The sequence below is a fragment of the Podarcis erhardii genome, assembly GCF_964252035.2.
Source record: "Podarcis erhardii genome assembly, chromosome: 8".
Classification (NCBI taxonomy): domain Eukaryota; kingdom Metazoa; phylum Chordata; class Lepidosauria; order Squamata; family Lacertidae; genus Podarcis; species Podarcis erhardii.
The window spans coordinates 48,119,361-48,146,464 of NC_138499.1; the positions used below are offsets into that span (position 1 = coordinate 48,119,361).

General features: G+C 40.0%; 2 protein-coding genes across 2 annotated transcripts in view; one reads left to right on the forward strand and one right to left on the reverse strand.

Moving 5' to 3' along the window:
- The window catches only part of EMILIN2 (elastin microfibril interfacer 2), a 37,327-nt gene extending 29,350 nt beyond the window's left edge, over positions 1–7,977 (forward strand). The window contains exons 5-8 of the mRNA XM_081874959.1: positions 3,171–3,656; positions 4,614–4,655; positions 6,806–6,934; positions 7,608–7,977. Coding sequence (XP_081731085.1) covers positions 3,171–3,656; positions 4,614–4,655; positions 6,806–6,934; positions 7,608–7,945 — 995 coding nt within the window. The 3' untranslated portion in view covers positions 7,946–7,977. The remainder of the gene's footprint in view (positions 1–3,170; positions 3,657–4,613; positions 4,656–6,805; positions 6,935–7,607) is intronic.
- Positions 7,978–12,568: 4,591 nt separating this feature from the next.
- LPIN2 (lipin 2) overlaps positions 12,569–27,104 on the reverse strand; it is a 35,302-nt gene continuing 20,766 nt past the window's right edge. Inside the window, exons 9-20 of the mRNA XM_081874960.1 lie at positions 25,059–25,246; positions 23,205–23,298; positions 22,848–22,917; positions 22,079–22,168; positions 21,189–21,268; positions 19,536–19,677; positions 17,824–17,972; positions 16,899–16,985; positions 15,135–15,287; positions 13,539–13,653; positions 13,204–13,307; positions 12,569–12,816 (exon numbers count right to left, since the gene is read on the reverse strand). Coding sequence (XP_081731086.1) covers positions 12,672–12,816; positions 13,204–13,307; positions 13,539–13,653; positions 15,135–15,287; positions 16,899–16,985; positions 17,824–17,972; positions 19,536–19,677; positions 21,189–21,268; positions 22,079–22,168; positions 22,848–22,917; positions 23,205–23,298; positions 25,059–25,246 — 1,417 coding nt within the window. The 3' untranslated portion in view covers positions 12,569–12,671. The remainder of the gene's footprint in view (positions 12,817–13,203; positions 13,308–13,538; positions 13,654–15,134; positions 15,288–16,898; positions 16,986–17,823; positions 17,973–19,535; positions 19,678–21,188; positions 21,269–22,078; positions 22,169–22,847; positions 22,918–23,204; positions 23,299–25,058; positions 25,247–27,104) is intronic.

Below are 27,104 nucleotides of genomic sequence, written 5' to 3' on the forward strand. Positions count from 1 at the left end.
AAATACAAAAACCAAAAATTTAACATAAAAAAAGAAAAGAAAAAAAGAAAAAAATCCCTTTTTTCAGTTTCTTACCATTCATTTACTTATTTTCCTGACTTCCTCTCACCTCCCTTTTTTGTATTCCATTTAAAAATTGGTTCAGCAAATTCATACCCTCTTGATTTACCATTGATTGTTTATCCTCATATGTTATATCTTCAGATTTTCATCTAATATCAATCCATTCTTGCAAGTTCTTATTTTACCTTATTACTCGAACCACTTCATTTCGTTTCAACATCATTAACATTTGAAAATTTTACAGTTCTATTTACCATTAATTTCTTTAACCTTATCTTGCCTTCAAAACATTAAAATTTCGAAATTTAAACCATATTTAAACTTAACTCCTTCAAACCTTTCTGCTAAAGCCAATTAGTTCCTTTCCAGCACATTTTAGTATTTCATTAGTATTACACTAATTCCAGAAATAAAATGATTTATAAAAAAGCAATTCTCATTCTAGTTTTATCCAACGTCCCTTCTTCCTGGTTTCGGATGATGTCAGTCCTTACACCATTGTATCCTGTCCATCAGTCAGGTGTTCTAATATCTGAGGCTCTCAGGTCCCTTCTAAGCCCCCTCTGCAGGTTTTCTTGTTCCTGTTTATACTTGCACACATCCTTGTCCCTTGTTGGATTCTTGCATATTTTCTTCCCTTTCTCCTTGGAGAGCGAATCTCCGGGGAATTCCATACAGTAATATTCTCCATTTTCTTTTATCAGATTGTCCCATTCCCCAGTAATCCACTCCCCGATGTTTGATTTGTAATCCAAAAGGTAGTCGTTCCAAAAGTAATCATCAACTTGTTTCACAGTCCCACCAGAGCTAAAGGCTTCCTTAACTCCAAAGTTTGACAGATGTTCTCCAAGTTCAATCTTCCAACGTTGCAGCTTTTGGTCATGCGGGATTTTGAGTCTCTGTGTCTTTTGAGGTGCAATCGCAACCTCTTCCATCTTCCTCTTCCCTTGAACTTGCCTTGTTAAACCAGTTTCCTGAGTTGGTTGTTGTAAGGTTTCTTTAACTTCATTTCCTGTTAGTTCATCTTTACTAGCTGCAGCAGATATAAAGTCCAACTTTTGGTTCATCAAGGTCACTTTCTCATCCAGCTGCTGCAGCACAGCATTTATTTTGCCAAGGGCAGCAAGTAAGACTTCCTCCCTGTTCATTTCTGTCAAGGTCAAGTAGCTGGTCCCACGGTCTGATTTTCCCAGTTGTTATTTCTTCCCTGTAAATTGCAACAAACACGCTAGCTAGCTCCCTCTAGGGGATACAATTACTGTTTAACGTCCATCATTAAAATGTATCCAACAAGGGGAAATTTACTTTCGATTTTCAAATACTTTGTTTCCTTTCGATATAATGCAAACAAGCAGAAAGCAGCATTAGAATTATTTTATTTCTCTTTTAGTTCTATCTGTCAATAGTTTTTCCGTTTTCAATTAGTAGGCATCACCGACAATTTCTGTCCTGACATTCCGTCCCCAGGTTTGGGACGATGGAGGCTTGTATTCTTTCACTCTCTCTGCAGGATTAAAAGGTCAAAATTTCGTCCCCCCTTTTCTCCTGCTGTCAAGGGGGGGGGGGTTGATGGTTATAGATGCAGGAAATTTCAATCTTAAACTCAATTTTCCCGGCTTTTTAGCTTGTAAAATCTTTGCTTCAGTCTATTTACAAAAAGCGGAAGGCGGACTTCCTGTTTACACCTTCCCGCTTCGGTGCCAAATTCAAAGTTGTTCCTTTGATCAAAGGGGCAATTCCTTTGATCTCCCGATCTTTCAATTGTCCTACTCACGGGTTGTTGTTTAAGAGCCGAATTGTCACAGGAAAGAGGACAGCGCTCTCCGACATCAGTTGTGCAGCTTCACTCCGCAGAAGTAGCGATTGACTCTCAGCACCGCGCCAGCCACCCCGTCTCGCTCCGGAGCCCTTTGCAGGGTTCCTTTGCCAATCGGGGGGGGGGGCGCAAAAGGTGCCCGCCGAGTCCCACGGTCGCAGGCTTCACCCACCTGCGGTTTTCGAGAGGGTCCCCTCTTCGCTGCAGCGGTAGGACCCGATTTCTGCGGGGCTTTCTCCCTCTAGATTAGAGGGAATCCGCCATTGTCGGTGGCGCCGCCTCCGGAAGTCCAAACTATTAGTCACTTTCTGTTAAATAACTGATTGCTCAGTATATGGGATTCATGTATAAAATCATTTTCTGTAGACCAGTTGTGCTTTATTCTCGAAAACTGGCCATATTGTAGGTTGTGCCTTGGTGATCTGGAGTGAGAACTATCAAACCTTAAATATGTGTTTCTATCGCTTGGTTTTCTATAATTGGAAGTACCTATGGTTTTCTTTGTTTCTAATAACTAAATTCAGAAAGTTAATTTCATGGCCATTTTGATGGGTGTCAAATTTGATGTCGCGAGTCAAGACCCCGTCCCCCGTTTTGTGATGGACACAAGCATTTTAGGTTTATGGGCTAAAAAAGGCCACAACTTTATTGGTTACAGAATGTGAGTGGTATTGGCTTAGGCATTGGATCGGAACTGACTATACTTGACTCCTGCCCGCTCTGCAGGAAGTCACACAAGGGTTAACAAGCTGTAGGAAGAGGTTGTTGATGCAAACCAACTGGAAGCTTTCCCCTAGAGTCACCGGAGGGTCATACCATGGCCCTAGCCACCACCTGGGCTTCGGACAGGAACCACGACCACCGGATTTCTTTAACAGAATACCCTTCAAAGGGAGGGGTAGGTGATAGCCACAACCTCCCCTCCAACGTACAACACATTTTCCAATGCCGAACCACCAAACCTTACAAAGTTGTGATGGTTTGTTCCGTGCATGCAGGAACAAAACAGGCAGAGCACAGGGCCCATGACCGCTTAAATGCAGCAAACCATGCCCCCCAGCTAGCTGGATTGGCCGGCTGAGGGTGTGATGCAGACCCGGGACTCCCTGTGACTCAGGGGGCCCAACCACGCCCCCCTGCAAAGCGCGGGAAGCGAGTCCCGCTCGCAACTCCTCCCCTCGCGGAAGAGGAGAGGCTTTGCCATTCTTATAATCATATATTCAAATATTATTCAAGCCAAGTTAGCCAAAACTTCTGATTGGTCCATTTTCTTCCCTCTACAAACCTTTAGCTGAAAATCCAGCATTATTACTGCCAAGGAAACCACAAGAAAAGATTCCCCTGCCACCACCAGATCCAAGAAAACCATTACAACCATCTCGGTCAGGAACACATCCAGTACCATCACAGCCAAGGACAGCACTACAGCCACAACCAGGGGAACATGTGCAGCCATCACAGCCAAGAATACACCTACAGATTCCAGAACTAAGAATACCTTTGAAGCCATCAGATCCACAAATAATCGTACAACCACCACTGCAAGGAATACCTCTTCAGCCACCAGATTCCAGAACTCCTCTACGCCCATCATCACCAGGATTTAAAGCAGGATCAAAACCTTCCTTGCCTGGGTCAAGTGGGATATTTATGGAAACTGGACAGGCAGGACCGCCTGGTACAGTTTTAATGTCAGAAAAAGGACGGAAAAAAACGATAAATGGCCAAAATGGCCAGAATAACATGCTGGTTTCCGAAGGGTCTGCTGGAGCACCAGGTGAGCAGATTTTCTCTGAGTTACTTGTTGTTTCTTGTCATTGATAAAACATGCATATTTATTCAGAATCTGGTGATCAGATGTTCTGTGTAAAAATATGACTGTTTGTTCCATACCAACATACCTGAGGAATCCAATGCACCAATGCTTTGCATGTTGGGGTTTACGATGCTCTGGGGTCGCCCAGAGGCCCCCTCAGTCCCACTGAACTTTCTGAGTGTCCTCTTGGTAAGCACAACTCTGGAATGGCATGTCCCTTCGTTCCAGTGTGCCCTTCAGTGACATCTTCCAGATGAAAGATGCACACTAATCTTCTGGCATAGCGCAGCAGAAAGAATAAACCATCCGTAGATCTAAACTATGTATTTATTTATACTATATACAGACACAGAATCATGGCTCTCTCTCTCATTCGGCTCCAAGAGAGAACAGGCAGGCAACTAGTAAAAGTGAAAGTACATTACATAGTACATACAGATAGGATTGTATCCGGTTCTCACGCTTCTTCTCAGACAGTCATGTGAATTACACCAATCACATAATGCAGCCTCGGAGGAGTGATTTGCTAACATTGCACATCACTGTAGTGGAGGATAGCAACCATTCCTATCTGCAATATTGCTGCTTCCCACCAACATTGTATAGGTAGTAGCAGGAGCCACTATGTATATTCCTTTCTTCACTAAAACATGCAAGAAGGGAATGAGAATGTGCCAGGTCATGGCCCTCTAAATTCTTCATTTAAATAGCAGTAATTAAACCACTTACCAGTTTAATGCTACTCATTTCAAAAGGACCACTCTAAAAATTCTGAGAAATGCAGATGCAGAAGTTACTAAGTACTATAGTACAGATGCTGGTGGTACTGGAATTAATCACATTTGACCGGAGGGGTGTTTCATTATTAGAGACTGTAAATTTCCTTGAAATACGCATCTTTTTCATACTTGTTTGTAGGTTATCCAAAACCTCCACGGCCTCCCTCTACAACTGCACAAGGTAATCCCACGTTTTCAGATTTCTTTTCTTTTCTTTTTGCTAATTCCCATAACTTGCTTGGTGGCATTTACTAAAGCAGTTTATAGCATAAATACTATTTCAGATGACAGTTATTTCCTGAAATATTAACTAAGAAACTATTTCTTCTAGTATAATTTCAAAATCTGAAACTTATAAACTACTTTCCCTGAATCATCCTCCTGCCCCACTGCCTCCTCTGTTCACTCTTCAGATTCCTGGCTGTCCCTGACACCTAGAGATCATTATTTAGTAATTTGTATACAGCCCTTCATCCACAGTTCTCAGGGCAGTTCACAAGATGCATGTAAAAGGCTATTAACTAAGTGAATAAGCAGAGAGGATCTTTAAATACCTCCTTGTTGCTTTCCCTCTGTTTACAAAGGGAAGCTTGTTATATTCTCCTCTCTCAGGTCTCATATCCAAGTAGGAACACAAAGGCTGATGCTGAAAATAGGCATATATGTCAGCATAGTGTCTGGGCTTCAACATATGGCTGATGCTGGCATTGAATCCATACATTGTGGCATGCGCATAGATCCAATAATTTGTATCTAGTAGTTTATTACCTTCAGTCTTCATGCAAGGCTAGGCATGGAGAGACTTAGCTAACCTTCCTTCAGCTAAAGATCAGAAACTATTCTACTGTCATCTTAAACTGTTTAAAGTAATTGGTTGTTGACATGTTCCAGACCCAACTGTGTGCAGGTGACTGCAGAGAGCATAGCACTGCTGCTAACACTTGGATAAAGTTAGCTTTCTCATATTAGGCCGTTATGTGGCTCCACTGTTTAAGATAATGCCACTGAAATAATTGAGATTAAGGTAATGGTGAGCTACATTATTTGCTTTGCTTTAGTTGGCAGTCTATTGTATCAACATCTTAAAAAGTTATATAGTGTGTATATACAAATGCTGTAATAGTTACCTGAAAAATTATCTGACTGCAGTTGGAGGTGTGGTTCTGCAGTCTGTTAAGCAGGGGTGAGGAACTCCAAGTCTGGAGGCCAAATGTGCCCCTCCAGGCCTCTGTCAAGCTCTTGAGACCCTTCCCAGGCTATGCCCCCTCCCTACTGGTCCATGCCCTCTCAGGGACAATAGGTTTGCAGGGCCCAGAAAGGAGCAGCTACTATGTAGAAGGACACACTGATTGAATAAGAAATCAATCAAAGTAAGTTTATTGTACTAGCTGAAAGCCATGTTAATTCCATACAATCACAAATTAAAGAATAAAAGGAAATAGCTACAAAAATGTTAAACTGGAGGTAAGTAAAAGTTAATTAAAACACCACTTTTGAATGTGTGTATAGAACAGTTGCATCAAGGGAATATGCAGAGACTATTTAGAAAAGTAGTTCAGTGGGAAGGACTGGGTAGGGGAAACTAAATCCATCCACACCACTCCCTAGAATGACTGTTTTTCTAAGCAGGCTCTGCATGCACTACACCGCTCTGCTAGGTGGATGAAGCAGAAGAATTGTACATATATTACTCTTAGATGGATTGCAACAACTGCTTGTCCACTTTAAACTTAGTTACTTATAAGGAATGGTCACTTTCACTGTGCCAGCACATGGGACTAAAATCGAAGGTTTGCAATGAAAGCAGTCTATTTAGCAAGTTTGTGTTATGCAACACACTTAACCCTTAGCAGTTGTGAAATGGAGCATGTTGCAGTAGCCTCCATGTGGTGGTTGTGATCTGTAGATTGACCTAGTACTCTCTGCATTGGGCCTTCTTGGAGAAGCCCAAAGGCTTAAAGCCACGAAGGCCATCTTCATGTGGTGGTAATCTCTTTTAGCATAATTGGGATGTGGTACATAAAGCTATAGCTATATCCATTGTGTTTATTCATTCCACACACTTTTGGTGATGTAGAACTAAGTGTTGCCTAAACATTTGTTGCTGAATGAGATAGGGATAATATTGCTATTCACTTTGTAGATGATAGGAAAAGTGTAAATAGAAGAGGACTGTCAGTTTCACAGTGGTGAAACTGCAAAAGGTGTGCTTGTTTTGTTTTTGCTGAAGTGTTCAATTAAGGGCATGGGGAGAACTTCATGTATAAGACCAGCTAAAGCACTTGTAATGCTGCCTTATGTGTCTAAATTATGACCACTTTTTCATTCTAGAAGCAGCTGTTACTTCACCGGTGTCATTCTCTGCTGGTCTCACTCAGAAGCCTTTCCCTAATGGTGTGGGTGTGGTACATTTCAACAAAGTGCTTGTAAATGATGGAAACCATTATAACCCTAAAACAGGTATTGAAAGGTTCATAATTGATAAAGGGAAACGGGGGCAGAATCTATTGAATGATTTTTTAAAAATTTTAAATTTTGTAGAATTTAAATGCATTCCAGCATTTTCTCAACTTGTACCTGCGTATTATATAAAGCAACTTAATAGGAGGTTCCTTTCCTGTCCAAGTTAGTGTGAAAGTAGACACTACTGATACATTTTTTTCAGATCTCTCAAGCTACTGAGGCTGGTATTAACTCTGTTGCTAACATCCATTTCTTTTAACCTACCCAATATTGTTTAGTCCTTGAGCATGCTGTCTTCCCCCCATAAAGTCACAAATACAAGTAGCAGAACTGAAGGATTTAATGTTGGGAGAACTTGCTAACAGCAGACACCATTGCATTCTTTCCTATGCATTGGGGAACTGAAGTGAAATCACAATCAGCTCAGTGGATAAAAATGTATAATAAGCATGTGCAGGAGCTAAGGGAGAATGAGTTCATAAGAGGAATTTTATGTGAAGAACTCCTCTTCATTGTCATGCCAAATAAAATATGACATGTTCAAATTAAATGCCCTTTATTTCCTCCCAGTTAGTGTACTGACATACTTGTGTTATTTGATAAAGCGGTAGGAATTGGACTTGGGCCAACTGTACACGTGTGTTTTGATTAATGTGTCTCTTCATTGCAGGCATCTTTACATCTCCCTATGAAGGTCGTTATCTGATGACAGCTGTTCTAGCTCCAGAGAGGGATGAATACGTAGAAGCTGTGCTGTCAGTTTCCAATGCAAGCATTGCTCAGCTCCACACAGCTGGCTACAGGAGGGAGCTGCTCGAACACCACCGACCACGATCAGGGAAACGAACTTGTGGTGGAACAGGGGCTTTCCATCTTGTTCTTCACCTCAAAACTGGAGCTGAAGTAAGCATTGTAGTTACTGGGGGCAAGCTGGCCTACACAGACTCTGATGAAATATACTCCACATTCAGTGGGGTGTTTCTATATCCTTCCCTTTCTCGTGCATAGAGGGGAGTAATTAATAAACGGTGAAGCTTTAATATTTTATTCCTCATTTTTTTTCATCACCTTCAATACTTCTCTGTTTTAAGTGCAATCTTTACATGACTATATTTTCTTTCCCTCAGTTGACTTTCTTTTAGATTATGGATATTTAAACACCCTACAAAAGAACAGTAGTTACTATGGGGGTATCACTGAAATATGTTCAAAGTAAATTATGCACTGTTTATTAACTTTTGAAAGAGAGACTTTATAATTGCAATCCTGAGTCATTGAAGCTAGTTAAATAAATTTAAAAATTATCCTTGTGAAACTATCTTGTTTTCATGCATTATCCTTAAAATGCTGAAAGAAGCAAAGGAGGTCCTTTTCACTTAAGTTTGAACTAGCTGTTGAAAATTATAGCAGTGGTTGCAGCAATAACTTTTGTATTTCACTTTCTAGTCTTCAAAGCATTTCATGTGCATTAACTTGTTCTAACAATCTTGTAAATCATGTTGTCATCATATTTTAGATAGGGGGAATGGAGCCCAAGGCCACAGAGTAAATTCAGGAAAAAGGTGATATTTGAACTACTATGCTAGAAGTACGAGGTTCACACAGAATTAGGTTCTTGTAAGTATCTGATGTCATAAAAGCCACTTTCACTTGATACTACTTTAATGTCCTAAAAGCTTTCATCTGGGAAAAGTGGAAGCTGAGAACAGGCATAATACAACATGGTCTAAATAGCATCACTCCCTTATGTGTTTGTTTTTGCAGCAGACTATATACTAAAAAGCAAAGACACCCAGCCAAATAGGCCACACCCTCCTTTTTCTGTACTTGGTAATCTACTAATGGTATTAGGAATTCCTGCAGCCAAGGAAAGAACATCCCTCATGAGACTTGTGAAATTTCTCTCCTTGTCTTGCCTCTTCACTCTTGCAGTTCATCCAAGTTATTACAAACTTGTAGCCTACCCTAAAATACTGAAGATGGCGCTACATGTACTTGTTCTGTAGGTTATGACTGGAGTTTCTTTATCGCAGATAGTGCAGATACAGTTTTGTGTACTGTAGTCTTAGTCCTATCTACTCATACTTAATAGAAGACTGCTGCTCTTCTGTGGGAATGGCCAGGAGCCCTTCAGTAAACAATGGGTAGTGCCTTTACTGAAGGTCTCCCTCATGTCTCCATAAGAGGCAGTCACAGTAAAAATCTAGTGCTTTATTGTAGTTGGCAGAAATTTTGCCCCAGCCCCCAACTGCATGGAGGAGGCTCACCAGCCCCAGTTCTGCAGCAAAATTATGGAAATTGCATTTCTCAAAGATACACATCACTTCTATGATAACCCAAAACCTTTTCAGCCTACTTTCAGGTAAAGTCCAAAATGAACATAACTACAGGCTTTTTCAGCTGACTGTCTCATCCGTGTTTATTCTCCTCTACACCCAAGGTAACTTTTTCCTATATTGTACTGAATGGAATTTCTGTGATTAGGCTGCAGGCCGTTCTGAGCGCCACAGGGAATAATTTCAAATGTATAAAGATAACACATGTAGTGAGGTTTTATTGTAAATTTTATTAACACAGCACAGTGGACATTTTTTCCTAACAGATCAGTCTTTACAAAAAAAAACACTGTACTGGAATGTTCAATGATTAATAAGTGAATAAAGGTATATCAAAGAAAAAACTGGTTATAACACAATTAAATAGAATATACTGAAGAAGTATCTCCAATCTTGCATTCAGAACCAACCACAATGTAGATTCTCTCGCTCTCTAAAGAAAGGTGTCAAATGTTTTGCTGATGAAAGCCTTATCGCAAAGGTATCAGTTCTAATATAACTGTCTTACATATTAGTTGCTTTAAAGACTTGAGATATCTTGCACTTCAGTTACCAGCCTGCATCACAGTCGTATTTGCATAAATTGAATGCATTTAGAAGTTTCCAATGCTGAGCCATGTAATATTTTTTCCAGACGAGGGCACAATTCTTGAAAAAGTATATGGATAGCGGAGTACTGTTTTTCAAGGATCCCATTTACCCTGCTTAATAGAGACTATTTTTTGCATTTACACACACATTCTCTCCTCCAAATACTAGTTTTAACACAAGGACACAAGAGATCTAGAACCTTTACACTGCAATAGAAAACAACTGTTTTCTTGCATAAACAAGCAGAGATTGCCTTATTTATCCATGCATTACTTGCAGGCTTTGATTTCCCAGCTCCTTACTTTACTTGTATTCATTTTATATGACAAATTCCAGGTAAATGATTTGAGAGGTGCAGCATAAGCTGTTCAATACACTTCCAAAGTAAAAGGAAATGCATATTCAAAAACAGCCTTTAAAAGGTTCTTTGTTCATAAACACAAATGTATCTCTTTCATGGAAAGAACTAAGAAACTTGTGCTGATCTGAAATAGATTTAGTACAAGCGTTGTTTCCCAATACCAGTTCCAAACCATCCATTTCCAGTACAGCAAGGAAACAGATTAAAAATTACCTCTAGCAGATAGCTATATTGGGCACCATGTACCAATGAGCAGCTCTGGAGTCACTGAGGTAAAATCCAAACTCATCATGTAATGGTCTGCATAGCGCTATTCAAATTGAGACCAAGAGATAGAAAACAATAGTATATCATTTTAAGAAGTGCATATTTTGTTCAAATGAAGGAAATGTTTGGATCAAGGTGACTCAAGAGTACTCTTCAGCATTAAGCAAAAGGGAATTCTTCCAGAAGTTTTGGAAATTCTTAATATTCAAAAGCAGCACACAGATCTCCACTCCAAACACTGTCAGAATTATTCACTCCAGTTAACAGTACTGATGCCTTATGAGGAGCAAGATAACCTATTACTGCAAATGTGAAATAATGTACCGTACCTCAGAATAAAGAGGAAGAAGAAAAAAGATTAAGAGCATAATGTGAAACAAACATTCAACTCAAATTGAAATTTAATCTAGGATATTTCAAATTTTCAGAGTGCTTTACAGAATACCATATAATATGAAAATGAACAAGTGCTAAATGTTGGAGTGAATTTTATCCAGTACAGTAGGCTTTTCTTTACTAGAGCTATAACTTGTACTTCCTTGTGTGTGGAGATTTAGGTATTCTATTACTTTAAGATATCTGATTGAAAAATAGTTTCAAACCACATACCACATGACAATATAGAGCCCAATCACTGTTTAGTTAGAAATTTCAAGCCCCAACATTTTCCTAAGCCCCAACATTTTCCTAAGGTTACATCTACTGTACTGATCTATTTAACTGATCTAATTAGTCTCAAATGTTTCCCTGTACAAAGTCAAAAGGAGCACATTACTAGTTGTGAAACTCCTCGATAAGTCTGATAAAGATTTTATTGAGAGCACTACGTCTAGTTCTTAAGTGCTGCTACCATAGTTGACAACATAAAACCAGCACCGGTAGCAAACCTGCAGATTAAATTTAGTAGTTCATACCTGGCAGAGAATAGTCTTGATACGTTTACATGGATACTTTGGGTGACCAGGAAAGCACTAGTCAGCATTTCAGTTCTTAAGGACTGACCTAGCTTCAAGTTATATGATGATTCAAAAATGTTAACTCTTTCAGTTTGAGTTGGTTAATGGCATAGTAGACTAACCTGGCAGGGAGTTAGTTCATTTTTGTGTCAGGGGTTGGATAGAAATAGGTGAAAGAATGTAAGACAACTAGCTACTTAAATCAGGACCTCGATTGCTTTTGGATACACTGTGGAGCTAACATACTGAATGTCTAAACAGAAGTAACATTTTTGTACCTGACACACACAGTATTTCTCACTTGGATGCCCTTGTCCTGTGCCACTTTTATCAAAACTGAAAAACCCTGATACAGAGTTCTGGAAAGGCATTAATAGTAGTTCCAGTTTTAAAGACTGACTATATACATTACCTTCTTTTATAAAACAAGAATTTATCCCTGAATATTTTCTGAATCTGTTGCCTGCTGATCTATACAGTACCCATGCTAAGTGCAATTAAGAGAGCTGTTTGCAGCAAAGATGTTCTTACTGTTCTTTAGAATTCTAATTTCACATAGCAGCTTAGGAAGCAAAATTGCTGCAAGAAAGAAAAAGCATCTCAGACAGCCCCAATCACTGTATAGTAGTTGTTTGTTCTTTTCTTTCTTTCTTAAAGGCAACATAACCATGAGTGGGTAATAGAAGTACCATTTCCACTACAATCCTCAGTTCTTTAAAGGTGTAGCAAAACAGAGTGACCACTACACACGAACTCATGAATCCTTAAGATATTTTTTAAAGAAATTAATAATGAGAGAGACATTGTATCTCAAACAGCCTAAGTGCTGGTTTAAGTACTAAATGTAATTCCTATAGTGGGCCTATTAAATCTCTGCTATCACTTTTACTTACTTTTTTCTCTTTTCCTTTAAGATGATATATCAAGGAGGCTAACATACATAACATCACACACATCCACTGTGGTTTGTATATATGAAGATGCAAATCTGCAACTAAATTTTCATTTTCTGTCCTCTATCCTCTGGATGGTCTGCTATTTCAAAGGATTGCTATCTTTCTAATGCCTTAAATCAAACAGTAAGGACATCTTAAAAGAACAAAGAGAGATCAGCCTTGCATTTCGTTTGCTTATGCCAAACCTTTGGCGCTTCCTGTATTTAATAAGACACATGGTACCAAAGGATAAAGGAGCCTCTGCGGAAGGGAAGTGATCAGTGCTGTTCAAGCTAAGTCTTCTATGTTCACTTCAGGAAGCTGTTCTCTCCAATAGCAGAAGGAGCTGAATTCTGGGCATACAAAAGCAGAGCTCTGTTCTTTATTAAGAAGTGGAAACACATGTTCTACTAGTTCACTCAGCCTATAATACCTGTATGCAGAAATAAATAGGAAGGGTTACTCATTATACTTGTTATACAGTGCAATCCTGTACATGCCTATTCAGAAGCAAGCACCACCAAATTCAGTGGGACTTACTCACAGGTAAACATCTATAGGATTGAAGGCTTAATATAGCCAAGCAGCAGTGCTAAAAAATCAACGCTTGTCTAATTCTGGGCATGTTTAATGGGATATAAACCTTACCAGGTTTAATCACCTCCACAACTGACTTCTGCCCATAGTCAAATCATTTAATACACTGGCAGATAGCCATGACTTTAGGCACTTTCCTAAAATTGCACATACTAGGCAGCATGGTTACCCAAATCAATTCAAAAATTGTTCTTCCCACTGCTTTTAAAAACCCTATACTTACGAAGATTTGTTTCCCTTTGTTTGTTCCTGGATTAGTTCACCCTTTGGGTTGACTGTGAATATTCTGCAGTCTGGAACTCCAACTTGCATGTAGGCATACACATCCTGCAGTCAACACAACTACATTTTAGACTAGAGGCCATAGTGCCATTTTTTTAATTGAGAAAATGTCACATTACAAAATTCATATGCATGTACTCACTCCGGAACACATATAGAGATACGTGGAAAATCATCTCAAACTCCTTCCTACGTTTCAAGAACTATTTGTGCATTTAGCATATTCATGTAAAACAGCAGAGCAGTTTAACTAATTGTTGGATGGTGCAGACTTACATTAGGTCTGTTTCCAAAAGCAGCATAGAAAGGTTGTTCACATGGAGAAAATAAGTTCTTGATATCATTTAAACACTCAATTTTGAATTTCTCTGGTTTCTTTTCTATCACTTCCCTGGGGGCAAAACATTAAAAAAAAAAATCAGATATTTTCTGTGGCCTAAGACAATACCTTAGAAAAATATTGTCCAGGTTCTTAACAAAGTTATAACGTTTAGTTCTGCTCTTCCTAAAAAGGGTCATTTAAACAGATGAAACAAAACAATATATGAAGACAGCTAGGCACTGATGTAAATCAGTGCAACTACAGCTATTGCCTCCTCCCGAAATGCTGTTGCCATGTGCCAGCTTTTGCCTTGAACTGAAGCTGTAAAGACGGTACAGTTTAACATACTCACTTGGAAGAAGGGGCTCAGTGGCAGAGCATATGTATGTGAAAGAGCCCAGGTTTAATTATTAGTATTCTCAATTAAAGAATCTGGAAGGTGTTGAAAGAACCTCTATCTGATTCCCTGGGGAGCTGCTGCTAGTCAGAGTACAAAATACTGAGCTAGGTTTAAGGTGCTGGTTTTAACCTTCAAAGCCCTATACTGCCTAGGACCCTCGTACCTACGGGACCGCCTCTCCTGGTATGTCCCACAGAGGAAATTACGGCCTTCAAACAAAAACATCTTGGAGGTCCCAGGCCACAGAGAGGTTAGGCTGGCCTCCACCAGAGCCAGGGCTTTTTCAGCTGTAGCTCCGATCTGGTGGAACACTCTGTCACAAGAGACTAGGGCCCTGCGGGACTTGACATCTTTCCACAGGGCCTGCAAGACAGAGCTGTTCCACCAGGCCTTTGGCCAGGGCACAGCCTGACCCCCTCCCTTGGCAATCCTCACAGAACTTCTAGCCCAAATGGTTGCCATTAATTTGATTGGAATTAGTTTTATAATGAAATGATTTTAGAATGTTTTATCATTTTACTGTTGTTAGCCACACTGAGCCCAGCTTCGGCTGGGAAGGGTGGGAGATAAATAAAATTTATTATTATTATTAGATGAACTAATGGTCAGACTCCGTACAAGTCAGCTTCATATGTTCATATTCAATCCAGCTACTTATTTATTCCTGCACAGGGGGGCAGAAAACCCATTATGAACTAGGCTAAAGACAGATACAGTCCACAGAAGCTAGCAACTTCTGCAGTGTAGTAAAGGGAAGCTCAAAAGCAGCTTTTAAATTCTGCTGCAATGATGCCCTGACTTCATCATCCCTTCACTTTCTCTGACATATAGTGAAAAATTGCCGCTCTCTTCAATAGAATATAGTGACTTTCTTATAAGATCAGACTAAGGTCTAGCAAACAAGAGGTATTCATCAGTGGACCACTCCAGTTCTATCAAGTATATAGGCTTTTAATACTACAAAGTCCCATGTGACTGTATACAAATGAAATATTTAGAAACTTCAATTTACGTCCATCACAGATTGTGCTATGATAAAAAGCAAGGTACCATGAATGATGACGAAAACACTTGTTTCACTCAGCTTCTTAAGTTATATTTCAAAATTCACCCCTTACAAAGATTGCTAGGGTGTTTTTTGCTTACATACCTATGAAAAGCAGAGAACAAACTGCTGGGAGACAACATCAAGGGACCCCTGGGCAAGATCGTTCCTTTGTCATTAACCCAGTGCAAGTACCCTCTTGTCATGTCTGCCATTCCAATGGCACGAGCAGAACAGTACAGAAACTTGTAGCCATTCCTAAGAATGAAAGAGATTAGGAAGATCTCTCTTGATGTGGTAGACCATTCACACCAAGAAGTCACAGTCAGATCATACTGAATTGAAAAAAGAGAAGGCAGCTATTCATTTTTTATAAAGCATTTAAGCAACTGGAAGGGAGAAGGGTGTGTTGACCCAAGGTCACATCAGAAACTAATGTGCCAGTGCAGACATCTTTAAGACTATATTCCAGGGGTGGGATATTGGAGCCAGCTGGCAACCTTCCCCACCACCTGAGGGCCAACTTTGGCAAATGGGTGAGGCACTGCAATGTCATGTGACCCATTTTCCTTTGTCCACGATATGAAATCAAACTGGGCAAAGAGGCACAGCTTTGCAGGTGGTAATGATCCACTGCAAGCCCTGCTTTCAGCAGGGGACTGGTGTGCATGGAAAACGTAATGGTAAAAGACAAAGTACAACAAAACAACACTTTCAAGTGTATTTAATATTCTCCACAAAAATGGTTTGAACTGGTTTTGAATCTTTAGATGGTTCCAACTTCTCAAAACTCTGGTTACTAATTCAACTTTTATTCTCTTCCCCACACTCCCTGAAGCATTTAGGCTGCAACTCTTACTTGGAAATAACGCCCACTGTATACACACATTAAGATTGGGCTGTTTTAAGTCTCCCTCAAAAACAGATAGACCTTGAAGCTTTTGATGTTGCTGCCATAGACTTTCACTTTTCCATATCCCCCTTTCTGTGGTATTCACCTACTTGCTTGACTTCCACTTACTATTCCATATTCTCCAGCTGGTAGTCTGTCCACAGGGTGTGGCCCCTTGTGCTACTGCATCTCCTACTCCTCCTATATGTGATCTGCTTTATCACTACCACCGCAACTCATAGCTACTTCGATATGAACCAGGATCCTAGACTTGAGTCCATCTTTTTGGTACAGCCTTAATCTACTAGTGATGCTAGTAGTATGCTTCCAGGAGCACACAAGTCAACAGAGGTGCCCTCTTTGATACCAGCAGTAACTGTCACAGGGTGAAGAAGGGATGCACAAAAGAGAAAGGCCATGCGCAGGCTGCTGCTGCCTCCACTACTGGAACATGCAGGCGGCTATGGGAAATGGAAGGCAGAAAATCTGAAGATGGACAATGTTGCTGCTGCTGCTCAATCCCACAAATATCAGCAGTAGCAGCCACTTATAGGCAAGCCCACTTCTTTTTGGCTGACATGAGGAGAAAGAGGAAGCTGGAACCTTTCCTCTGGAGTCATTTGACTGAAGTTTCCTTTGGTCTTTTTTGTGCCCCGCAAGCTCTGCTCATGAATGCTAGGGGTTTGCAGCATACTGCAGAAAATAATGATAATGTGCTGAATTGGCCTACATTTGCCTCATGTCACATGTCTAACTTCTGTATTTTAATTCCTCTGTTATTTGAGTTTGAAATGTAACTTCTAAATAGGAAGGCAATGAGAATACAAATACAGAATATACAGGATCATGAAATGCACCTTCGGTTAAAAGTGAAAAGTGTTGTGCAAGAATTCAAAACTTTAGATCTTTAGTTGTTAGTTGAATTAGCATAATCAATTATTCCTATGTTTCGCAACTCTTACAAGGAAGGTACTTACTCATTAATGGAATGATAGAGCTTTGCAATACCCTGATGTGTCCAGTCTTTGCCAAGCTGTGGTAGGATCTGGCCTAAAGCATCAGACCTAAACCAGGAACGAAGGTTAGAAATAGAAGTAAGAGTGTGAATTGATGCTTTCTACATTAGGTATTAAAAGTCCCACCAGAGTTTTTTCTGTGCCAATTTTTAAATACTTGCTGAAAACCATTCTATTCTGCCAAGCCTATGCAGGCAATTTAACAATACAGTGGTACCTCAGGTTACATACGCTTCAGGTTACATACACTTCAGGTTACAGACTCTGCACCCAGAAATAGTACCTCGGGTTAAGAACTTTGCTTCAGGATGAGAATAGAAATTGTGCTCCGGCAGCAGAGGGAGGCTCCATTAGCTAAAGTGGTGCTTCAGGTTAAGAACAGTTTCAGGTTAATAACCGACCTCCGGAACGAATTAAGTTCTTAACCTGAGGTACCACTGTACATAATTCAACAGTAGCTAATTGATGCCTGTTTAAATTTTTTTGTATGTTTTTTATGTTAAAACACAGCTTTGTGTTTTATTGATGTAAACCACATTTTATGACACAACAATGTATAATTCTTTAAACAAAGAAATATTCACAACAACTCAAAGCCTACCTCTCTTTAGTAACTAAGTCAGCCTTCTCAAACCAGGAGCAGTCCAAATATTTTGGACTACAACTCACATCAGTCCTGGACAGTACAGATATTATGATGGGAGTTGTATTCCATATCATCTGGGGGTTACCAGATGTCAGAAAGCTGAATTCCTAATTTACTTTTCCTTACTTCTTACCAGGATTTAAGGAAAAGCATTGAGTCACTGAGTAGTGTTCATCAGACACAAATAGATTTTGAACACGCTGGTGCCATGATTTACTAGAGGTAAACACTACAGCTTACTTGGTTATTGTTCCATCGATATCTGAAATAATTATTTTGTCATTCCAGTTCCACAGATATATTGTCCCTGCACAACGGCAAGTTCCTTGATACTGGGTTGTAATGCTGAACACAACATCATTGGGGCCATCTCTTAGCTTCAGTTTTTCCTTTAAATTAAAGAGACACAATAATATATTAACCCTAAAGGATATTATATTTCTCTGCCAAAAATTTTTACATTTTAATACTAACGTTAATAAAGATAGGATGTTGGTGGCATGGTGGTCTAAACCACCAACCCTCTTCGGACTTGCTGATGGTAAAGTCGGCAGTTCAAATTTGCATGATGGGGTGAGCTCCCATTGCTCTGTCCCACCTCCTGCCAACCTAGCAGTTCAAAAGCATACCAGCGTAACTACATAAGTACCACTGCAATGGGAGATAAATGGCATTTCCGTGCACTCTGGCACTTGTCACGGTGTTCCATGTGCCAGAAGTGGTTTAGTCACGCTGGACACATGACCCAGAAAAGCAGCAGACAAACGCCAGCTCCCTTGTCCTGAAAAGCGGAGGTGAGCACCGCACCCCATGGTCAAATTTGATTGGACTTAACTGTCCAGGGCTCCTTTACCTTACCTAATATAGATAGTGCACTGAATTTTATCAACTCTGGATTATTTTTTTAAATGCAGTAGTATATAGAGTAGCTACCAGCTTTGCCTACAAATTAGATAAGCCAGATGTAATTAAGAAAGCATGTTACCACTGATCATGAAGTTAGCGTACAGGATTGGATACAAGTCTTACGTCAGCACAATGTAACAACTGATAGCAAAGTTTGCCTACTCTAGACTAGATTATGAACCATGGTTCCACACCAAGGTGGAAGTAAAGGCACTGTCATCCCATTACATGAAATGCATTTGTAAATTTGGGGAATGAAGTAAGAGTTCATCTGAATGGCACAACTTACTGAAATCTGCATTTAACCAGTCTGTGCGTTGTAGATAAGCTTCTGCTGCAGTTAAAACTTCCCTCTTTTCTACAGCAGCATGAGAGTTATGTTTGGTGACTGGTAGAAAATATAAAATAGTAAAGCAAATAATAAACCTAATAAACCATGAGTGGTAGTCAAGGCCTGTTCTTGGCTTACTACTAGCGGTTTGTTTGGAGAGAAATAAACTATGAGCTTGGATCCAGATGACCCAATAAGGCAGGCCATGACTAGTTTTTTGGCAGTGCAGCAACAGCAGGAGAAGGATAGGAGTGAAGTATCCAGTATTTCAGTACCATGCACAAACGCACAGCTTATCCACATTGAACTATGGTTCAATTTATTATGTGATGTGCAAACCAAGCCACTATCCATTGAGAAAGGGATAACAGATTCCCCCACCTTGTCCATGACACAGTTTAGAAAGAAAAGGACAGGGGAAAACAATGATTTCATGTTTGCTATAATGTGTGATCATCTCTCTCCATGACCCAGATCCAAAGAAATCTTAGCAACACTGAGCCAAAATTATGGAAATTAGGGAGTGTTCCAGAGCAGGAGGATTTATTTAGGAGTTGCAAAAATTGACCTAAACACTGTTCACATAACTGGTATATTAATAACAACACAAAAACAGATTTTGGCAAGGGGGGGCCTTCTCTCTCTCAACCACTCTTGTCATTTCCCCCCTAACTACTTAAAATCATCAATATGTTTACAGAATTTGATCACTTACAATTTGATCTGAAGACAATCTAAGCGACTTTTTGTAAGATGTAGCATTCCCATGGCTTGGAAGTGAAGTGGAATCTATTTTTAAGGTTTCTTTTAGTTCCTGGGATCCTTCATCATCCGTTGAAGATTCATCACCTGTAGGCCTAAAACAATATAAGCACAGTAAGCAATAAGAAATGTTGCACATTTCACAGATTATTCCAAGAGATCCAAGCATTCTAAAGCACGTTAAGCCATTCTGAAAAGGAGAAGCATTTTCTAGACTGGGTGGGAGAAAACTAGGAAAACCTATCATCAGGGTTGTGCTTTGTTTTTTAAGCTTAATGGTTTCCCATTTTAGTGACAGAACAGATGGATTTATGCTAAATAAAGGTAAGTATACAGCATGATGACTATTTCATGCTTACAATGCAAGCAATATAACTATATTTATGAACCTTTAACAAGATATATTCAGTCTCTGATGTATTCAGATGATTTCAGTTAGCACAGGTATTTTCCCACGTCATCAAGTCAGACAAAACCTCCCCTTTCTGAACAATTTTAGCTGTTGGGACAATGGGCAGAGATAATTTTTCATAGCTACAGGCCATGTTTTTTTCATTTCATCCTAGTTTTAATGCTTTCCCGTCAATACAGAACATTTTGAAGCTTACAAAGCAGATGGTGCATTTATACAGCATCATAATTTCTTAAACTGGATTCTGGTTTTGTGTGGCATACACATACACATACACCCCACCGGACCTGGTCATATTTCTGTTCTGCATTGATGAAGTATCATAAGAAACTGCTTTATATCAAGTCAGGCCATTGGTTCATCCAAGTCAGAATTGTTTGTGACAAGGGTGTGGAACCTGTGACCTTCGAGATGTTGTTGGACTGTGTGGCGATCACACAGGGCCCCCGGATGTTTGACGGTCTATTGACCCTGTGCCACCACTGTGATTGTTTTTTTTTGCTGCCACCAACCCGTTTCTCCTCACGGGTACACAGAGAGTCCAGACAGTTGTTAACATTAACAAATAATCAAGTTTATTTTATAGGCATGAACAAGCTTATGGTTTCAGTTAATTTTTCTTGGCAGTTTCTTAATCTTAGTTCCTTAACTGTCCTATCGGTTCCTAACAACTTCAAACTGATTATCCCAACTAACTATCTGACTCCACCTAACAGTTCCTCTCACTCCCTCCCCACACAACTCAACCAACCCACAGACTTATATCCTCCCTCTTCCCTCTTCAACTCCCAACTCTCAACTCTAACTCCCCCTATCAGTTTCCACTGGCCAATCACATCACACTCATTTAGCCCTTTCCTTATGACCCACCTAGGAGGCAAACGCCACAGACTGCAATTCCCATAATCCCTGACATGCTGACAGGGACTAATGGGAGCTAGACTCCAACAACATTAGGAGGATCACAGGTTCCCTAGCCCTGGTCCACACTGTCAGAAGCTTTGTGGTGTTTTGACAGGAGTCTTCCATCCCCACCTAGATATGCCACCAATTGAACCTGAAAACTATTGCATGAAGAACACGTTCTCTGCTTCACTAAGTTAGAACCCTTTCCATATCACCCAGTAGCAAATTTCTATTCTGTTCTTCGAAAGGTCAGCTGTTCACACTAAGCACAACTTATTTAAAACATACCGGCTTTCAACTTGTTCCTTTGTGGCTGTTGATAGGTCACCTTTTGGAGCTTCAGATTTTCCCTCCTTAGCTTCTGGAAGCTAATATATGAAAAGTACATAAAGACCACATCAACATAGGTCATATTTTGCACTTTCACCTGAACAGAAAGAAAAGCTTGTAGTATCTCTAATTCAAATATCAACCTAGTTGTAAAAAGCTGCAGCAGGACTGAAATATTATTATTGAAATTATTTGAAGCCTTCTTCACAGGCGTGTTATTTCATTCACCTCATTTTTTTAAATATAACAATTGTTTACTATAAAGTGAGAATGCAGTATTATTCATCTCCTAGCCCAAGATCAGCTGGCAACTATTACTGAACAGGCTCCCAAATCACTACACAGATAACAAATTCTAAATTAATAATGAAAAACGTAAGGTTATGTTGTTTGGCCAGGATAGGTGAAATTTTAAAAGGATTATGCAGTTGGGAAATAAACAAACAAAAGCAGAATAAATGGTATAATTAGATTTCTGTACTAGAGCATCAGCATCATTATAGATGGTAGACTTTACAACAAAATGGTTTTAATGTATGTTTGCTTTAGATTATTTTGATCAGAGAGGAAATAAAACAAATTATCTTTTTTTTAAAAAAAATCAACACAGACTGAAGCAATTCAACCATGGGACCTGTACACAAGGCAGAACTAAATGTTGTAGAAACCAGAAGTTGAGCTTCCCTGTGCCCAATAAGATAGAGTACAACTATGGATGGAGAATCTGTCCATTTAGATTTCTCAGTTTTGCCAGCCTTAGTTTGGTTCACTCCATTTCAGGTTTCAAATATTCTTTTAAAGTCCACATGGATATTCATATGCACTTCTCCTTATGAGTTTTATTTTACCTGTTTGACCAAGCTGTCCTTCTTACGCCAGAACCACCATCTTCCAGACTTCTTCGGCATTTTATCCTTAATCCAGGATTCAACTGTAGCCTAATAAACATATGAAATCAGTGTACATCTACAAGGTTGCCATCTGGTTCTAACATGTATAATGGTATCTCATATGTGCTTATCCATTGCTTGGTTATGCTAAATCTCGAAATGTTTATGTGCTTCCATCATGACTATGTAGGAATGTACTTAGTTCAGCACAATTAAATTATGGGAGAGCTGTACTCTCTTCATGGAACGGCTTCTCCCTATGGTAAAAAGGCTACCTCAGAGAACAGCTCACCATGGCTACCACTGCCTGGCCCAAGTTCCATTAAGGCTGTATTGCAGGACACCCTTGACAAACTAATACCTGCCAATAATTTCTTATGGAGTGCTCTGACTTAGCAGATGCCTCCTTCCCAGCTCATTAGAAAAATCGCTGGATTGGGAGGGGTGGGGACCAAACCACAGTAGCAGAAGTATTGTACGTTGGAACATGGGAGCAGCATACTAGTGTTTCTCACACAGCTGTTTGCCAGGCTCATGCTTTTCCCTTCACAAAGCTAGAAGACATCCCAAATACCCAAATTACTATGCTTTGCTTCCCCCATAACTTTGCCATGAGAAGCCTTGGAAAAGTAAGGGACAGGGCCTCTGCCACTCTACTCTGCTTCTGTGGCCCAAAATGGATAGCCTAGTTTAATATATTTCTGAGTATTTGCTGGTATTAGATTACCTGTGGCAAGCTCTTATGGAACACCTGCAAGCTGAGAATCATGGGAGCAGCCAATGCCCAATTATAATACCTGTTTATATAGAAAAGGTTACTCATTATGGATATTACAAAATGCACAGCATGATGAATATGCCACATACTCTTTATTGTAAACATAAAACAGCCTCACAGCAGCGCTAAAAAACTTTCGTAGGAATTCTACATTATATGCTGCTAACAGGCAAGAATTACTCACAGAAGTTGGGTTTTAAATTTTAAAGAAGGACAATAGAATAGAATGACAGCTACAATACAGATGAACCAGACAAAATTATTATTAAATGGCATAGGAAAAATAGGAGATTTGAGGAATGTTACCTGTTGTATATTCTTATTACCAAATTAGGATTGTCTATGAGTCCTGGGTTTTCAGCAAATTCATGGTAAGTAATGATATGCTCCATGAATTTTTCTGCAACACAATGACATTTTATCAGATAATTAAAGCATGTTTGTTTCCCCTTATTAGCTTAACCTAGTCCTTCTTGTATAAAAGAATTATGAATTTTTCAAATGGATGCATCTTCATTAAATGAGGGTGTAAAATCCTGATTAAGCATGTGGTTGCCTGACTCCCCACCCCCACTCAAAGCCCCAGATCACCTGGATCCAACTCTAGGTGATCAAGGGCTGCTTTGATCTGCTCTGGGCAACTCCTGGATCAACCTGGACCTGCAATTTGTCTGGAGCCTGTGTGCAGCCTGATTAAGAGTTCTGTAGAACTCAAAAGCTTGCACACTGTGTTGTGGTCCAACACTGTCATTTCTACTTTATGCAGAATATAGTTATAGGTGTGATGGACCAAGAGGAGCTATTGCTACAAGGAAGCAATTTCTGGGGCCATGTCTTTCTTTTTACTCATGCTTTGTATATCCATGGTTAACATGTGGAAGAATTTAAAGTCAAGATACTAAGAAGCCAGATGTCAGTGGTTAACCTGCTGCTTTTTAAATGTCAATAAAGCAATTCCAAAGAAGTTCAGTGGTGAACTTCCGCTTATTAAAATGGTAGTTTGTTTTCTATGTAGCACCATTTGCTTCCAAACTTCCTGACTGCCCTACATGCACATCTGCTTAGCACCAGTTCCCCGATAACCTTGCTAAAAGTGCAAAAGTAAGTCTGGAACACAAGTTTCTTTCAATACTTACTTGCCCAGCTGTCTTGTACTAACGGTGTTTGTGCACAAGTGGAAACCACTTCTGCTAATGCAGACATGGGCCCCTGCTTTTCACTCAACCCTCCATCCAACCCAATGCAGCCTCCTCTGGTTCCACAGAGCTTCCCAACCCTCATATCTCAATCAAACTGAGCAACAATAATAGCAACGGCAAGTTCTTAAAGCACTTCACAGGGTTTTGAAGCTCTCTGTTACATTGAAAGCAGGACTTCCACAAAACAGCCAATAGCAGATATGGCTTGGCATTTGACATATGGTGCACCTCAGCAGGAAATTACACTCGGGAAGACAGCTTCCTGCCTAGCTTTAGAAAAACACATGGTGGCACATATGTTATCATTTGATCCTGCGCACAGAGATAAGTGCTTCCTATAGGGCAAAGTTATATAAAATACAGACTTCAAGAGTTTATTAAAAACAAGGCTGATTATTAAGATAGAACCTTTTTTCAATATGCAACGGTGGCTGCCAGAACCCTCATAGCACAGTACTGGAAAATACCAAAAATCCCAACACTAAAGGAGTGGCAACTTAAACTATCTGATTATTTGGAGTTGGCTAAATTGACACAGAAAATAAGAAATCAAAGAAGTGCAAAATTTAACAATGAATGGAATAAATTTAGGATATATATGGAAATAGAGACAAGGGGAAAATCAAAATGTTGATCAGAAACACATATGTACTTACAGAAATCACAGTAGGCATGAGATAACGCTTACTACGTAAAAAGTTTTATTAAGGAATAGACACAGCAGATAGATAAACAAGGCAATATTTTCCGAAATCGAGATAAAGGGAAGTCGATCAATGTTTATTTAAAGTTGTATGTATTTTGTGTTTTTCTCTTTTTTTCTCTTTTTCTTTTCTTTTTTTTCTTCTCTTTTTCTGTTTTTTTCTTTTTCATTTTGTCTTTTGTACGTTTGTGAAATATATTTATGTCAAAATTTAATAAAAAAATAAAATAAAATAAAACAAGGCTGATTATTACATACCTTTTGATATCTCCCCATTTTCACTAAGACCTCCACAAAGGGATAATGTGACATCAGGCAAGTCCATTGCAGAATCAGACATACACTCTGTACCACTATCTGCAGCAGCACTTCCCACCGATTGTGGCGACTGAGAACCTGACAGCGTGTCAGACTCCAGCCATTGTCTGGTACCTGGATCAGAGTCACTGAAGACAAGAAAAGCAAAACATTTGCATGTGATTTGTTGCGCTCACATAGTACCCATAGTAGTCCAGGGCAGGTCACAACATGATAAAACACAATGAATCTCAGAATAAGGAAAACTTCGTATCCAAAAGCAAATTAGTCTGACACAGCAGGCAGCTGTTGGACTTCAGAAACGTATCTGTCTCCCAAAATATACGGTTTTTATACACAAACATGGATATACTGTACAGTTGATTATCCATAAGAAATTTCTGAAAAGTGTTCATAGCTTGTTGCTGTTGCTATTTTTTAATGTTGATAATGTTGTAAGAATATAAGAAGCCCTTTTGGTGAACTGCTCCCTCCATCAAGGGCCACTCAGATGGCAAGAAAGGCACAACCACAGCCATTACCTTGTTTTCCTCCACCTATTTGATGATCAGAAATGTACCGCTTCTGAACATGGAAGCTCCATGGTTAAGTTATGCAGTTCTTAGGCTTTTCCTCCATGAAGCTATCTCAAGTGCCCTCCTTCTCAAGTCATCACTTATCTCTGCAGCATGAGCTGCTGCCAGAAAGCCACTTTGCCCTGAGTCAGTTCCAGTTCTGGCACAGCGCACAATGAAGTAGGTTTTTTCTCCTTTTTCAAAACATGCTGACTTTCTGCAACTGGCTTTTAGCACAATATCAACACCAAATATAGACAAGCATGGCAGTGATGTGTTAAAAATCCAACCAATATGTAACTCAACATGACTCAGCAATAATCATAAAACCACCCCAGGGTTACGTTAAATAGGCCTGGAGCAAAGTGCAGCCAAAGTATTCTTAGGCAGCCCTCCCTATTGCCAGGAAATCACAGGATAACATAAGCTGGAGATTATCACCGTAGCATGAACAATGCCCTGTACGTAAATTACCATGCTATGTGTGGAAAGGAGAGAGAGACAGAACGGTTACATAGTTTAGGCATGACACATTCTCTGTAAAACACAGATATATACACACCAACACACCAATTCTATCCATTATAACAGGAGAGAAGCCTCAGGATCAGAGGCCAGATGCATCTCTATCCGTCTCCAAGCCACATCCCAAGCACCCACACCCTAGAGTGCTTTTGCCTGGCTGAATGTGCCCTTAAAGAGTGGAGATGCCTCTTTTTTGGCTGTGTGGAAGATGAAGAAAGATGTACATGTGTACTGAGTCCCCTGACGTGGTTGAAATGTAACATATTGTAGGAATTTAAGGTTATATTCATTGCTCTGCCTGTTTTTCCCCCTGCCCCTGCCCAACACTGTAAGACTACCCACAAGGGAATATGGTCCTTGGACTGAAAAAAGACCCCCCACCCTCTCCCCCAACCAACCAATGATAAACCAACTTAAAATATTGGAGGAGGAGGAGACTTGTGTCACATTTGTGCAGTATCAACAGGCAGCAAGTGGCAGAATAGGTTCCACCCTGTCTAGCTCCCCCTGGCTGTCCCCACATACTGCAGTTTCCCCCTCGGTTTCCCTGCGCCTCTGAAGATAATGTAATTTTGATTAATAAAGGTTGCCAGGAGCCTCCAAAGCAGTGCCTGCTGCCAGCCCTTCCGGATATGGTTGTTGGCTTCTGCTGTGTTCTGGCACGCTGCAAGAGAACCAGTGCTCAGGGACTTCCACCCCACAGCTTTCAGCACATGCAGCATAACAGAAGCTAACAGAGACTCCGGAACGCTGACAGTGGCAGGCTCCTTCCCCATGTCCCAAGCTGGCTGGTGGGCAGTGGGGAGGGACAAGGTGAGCAGCCAGCCAGGCTGACTCATGATAGGACTGGCCTGTGAAGGAGAGGTTTGAGGGAAGAGTGAGAGAAAAAGCAGTCTTTCTGTCAAGT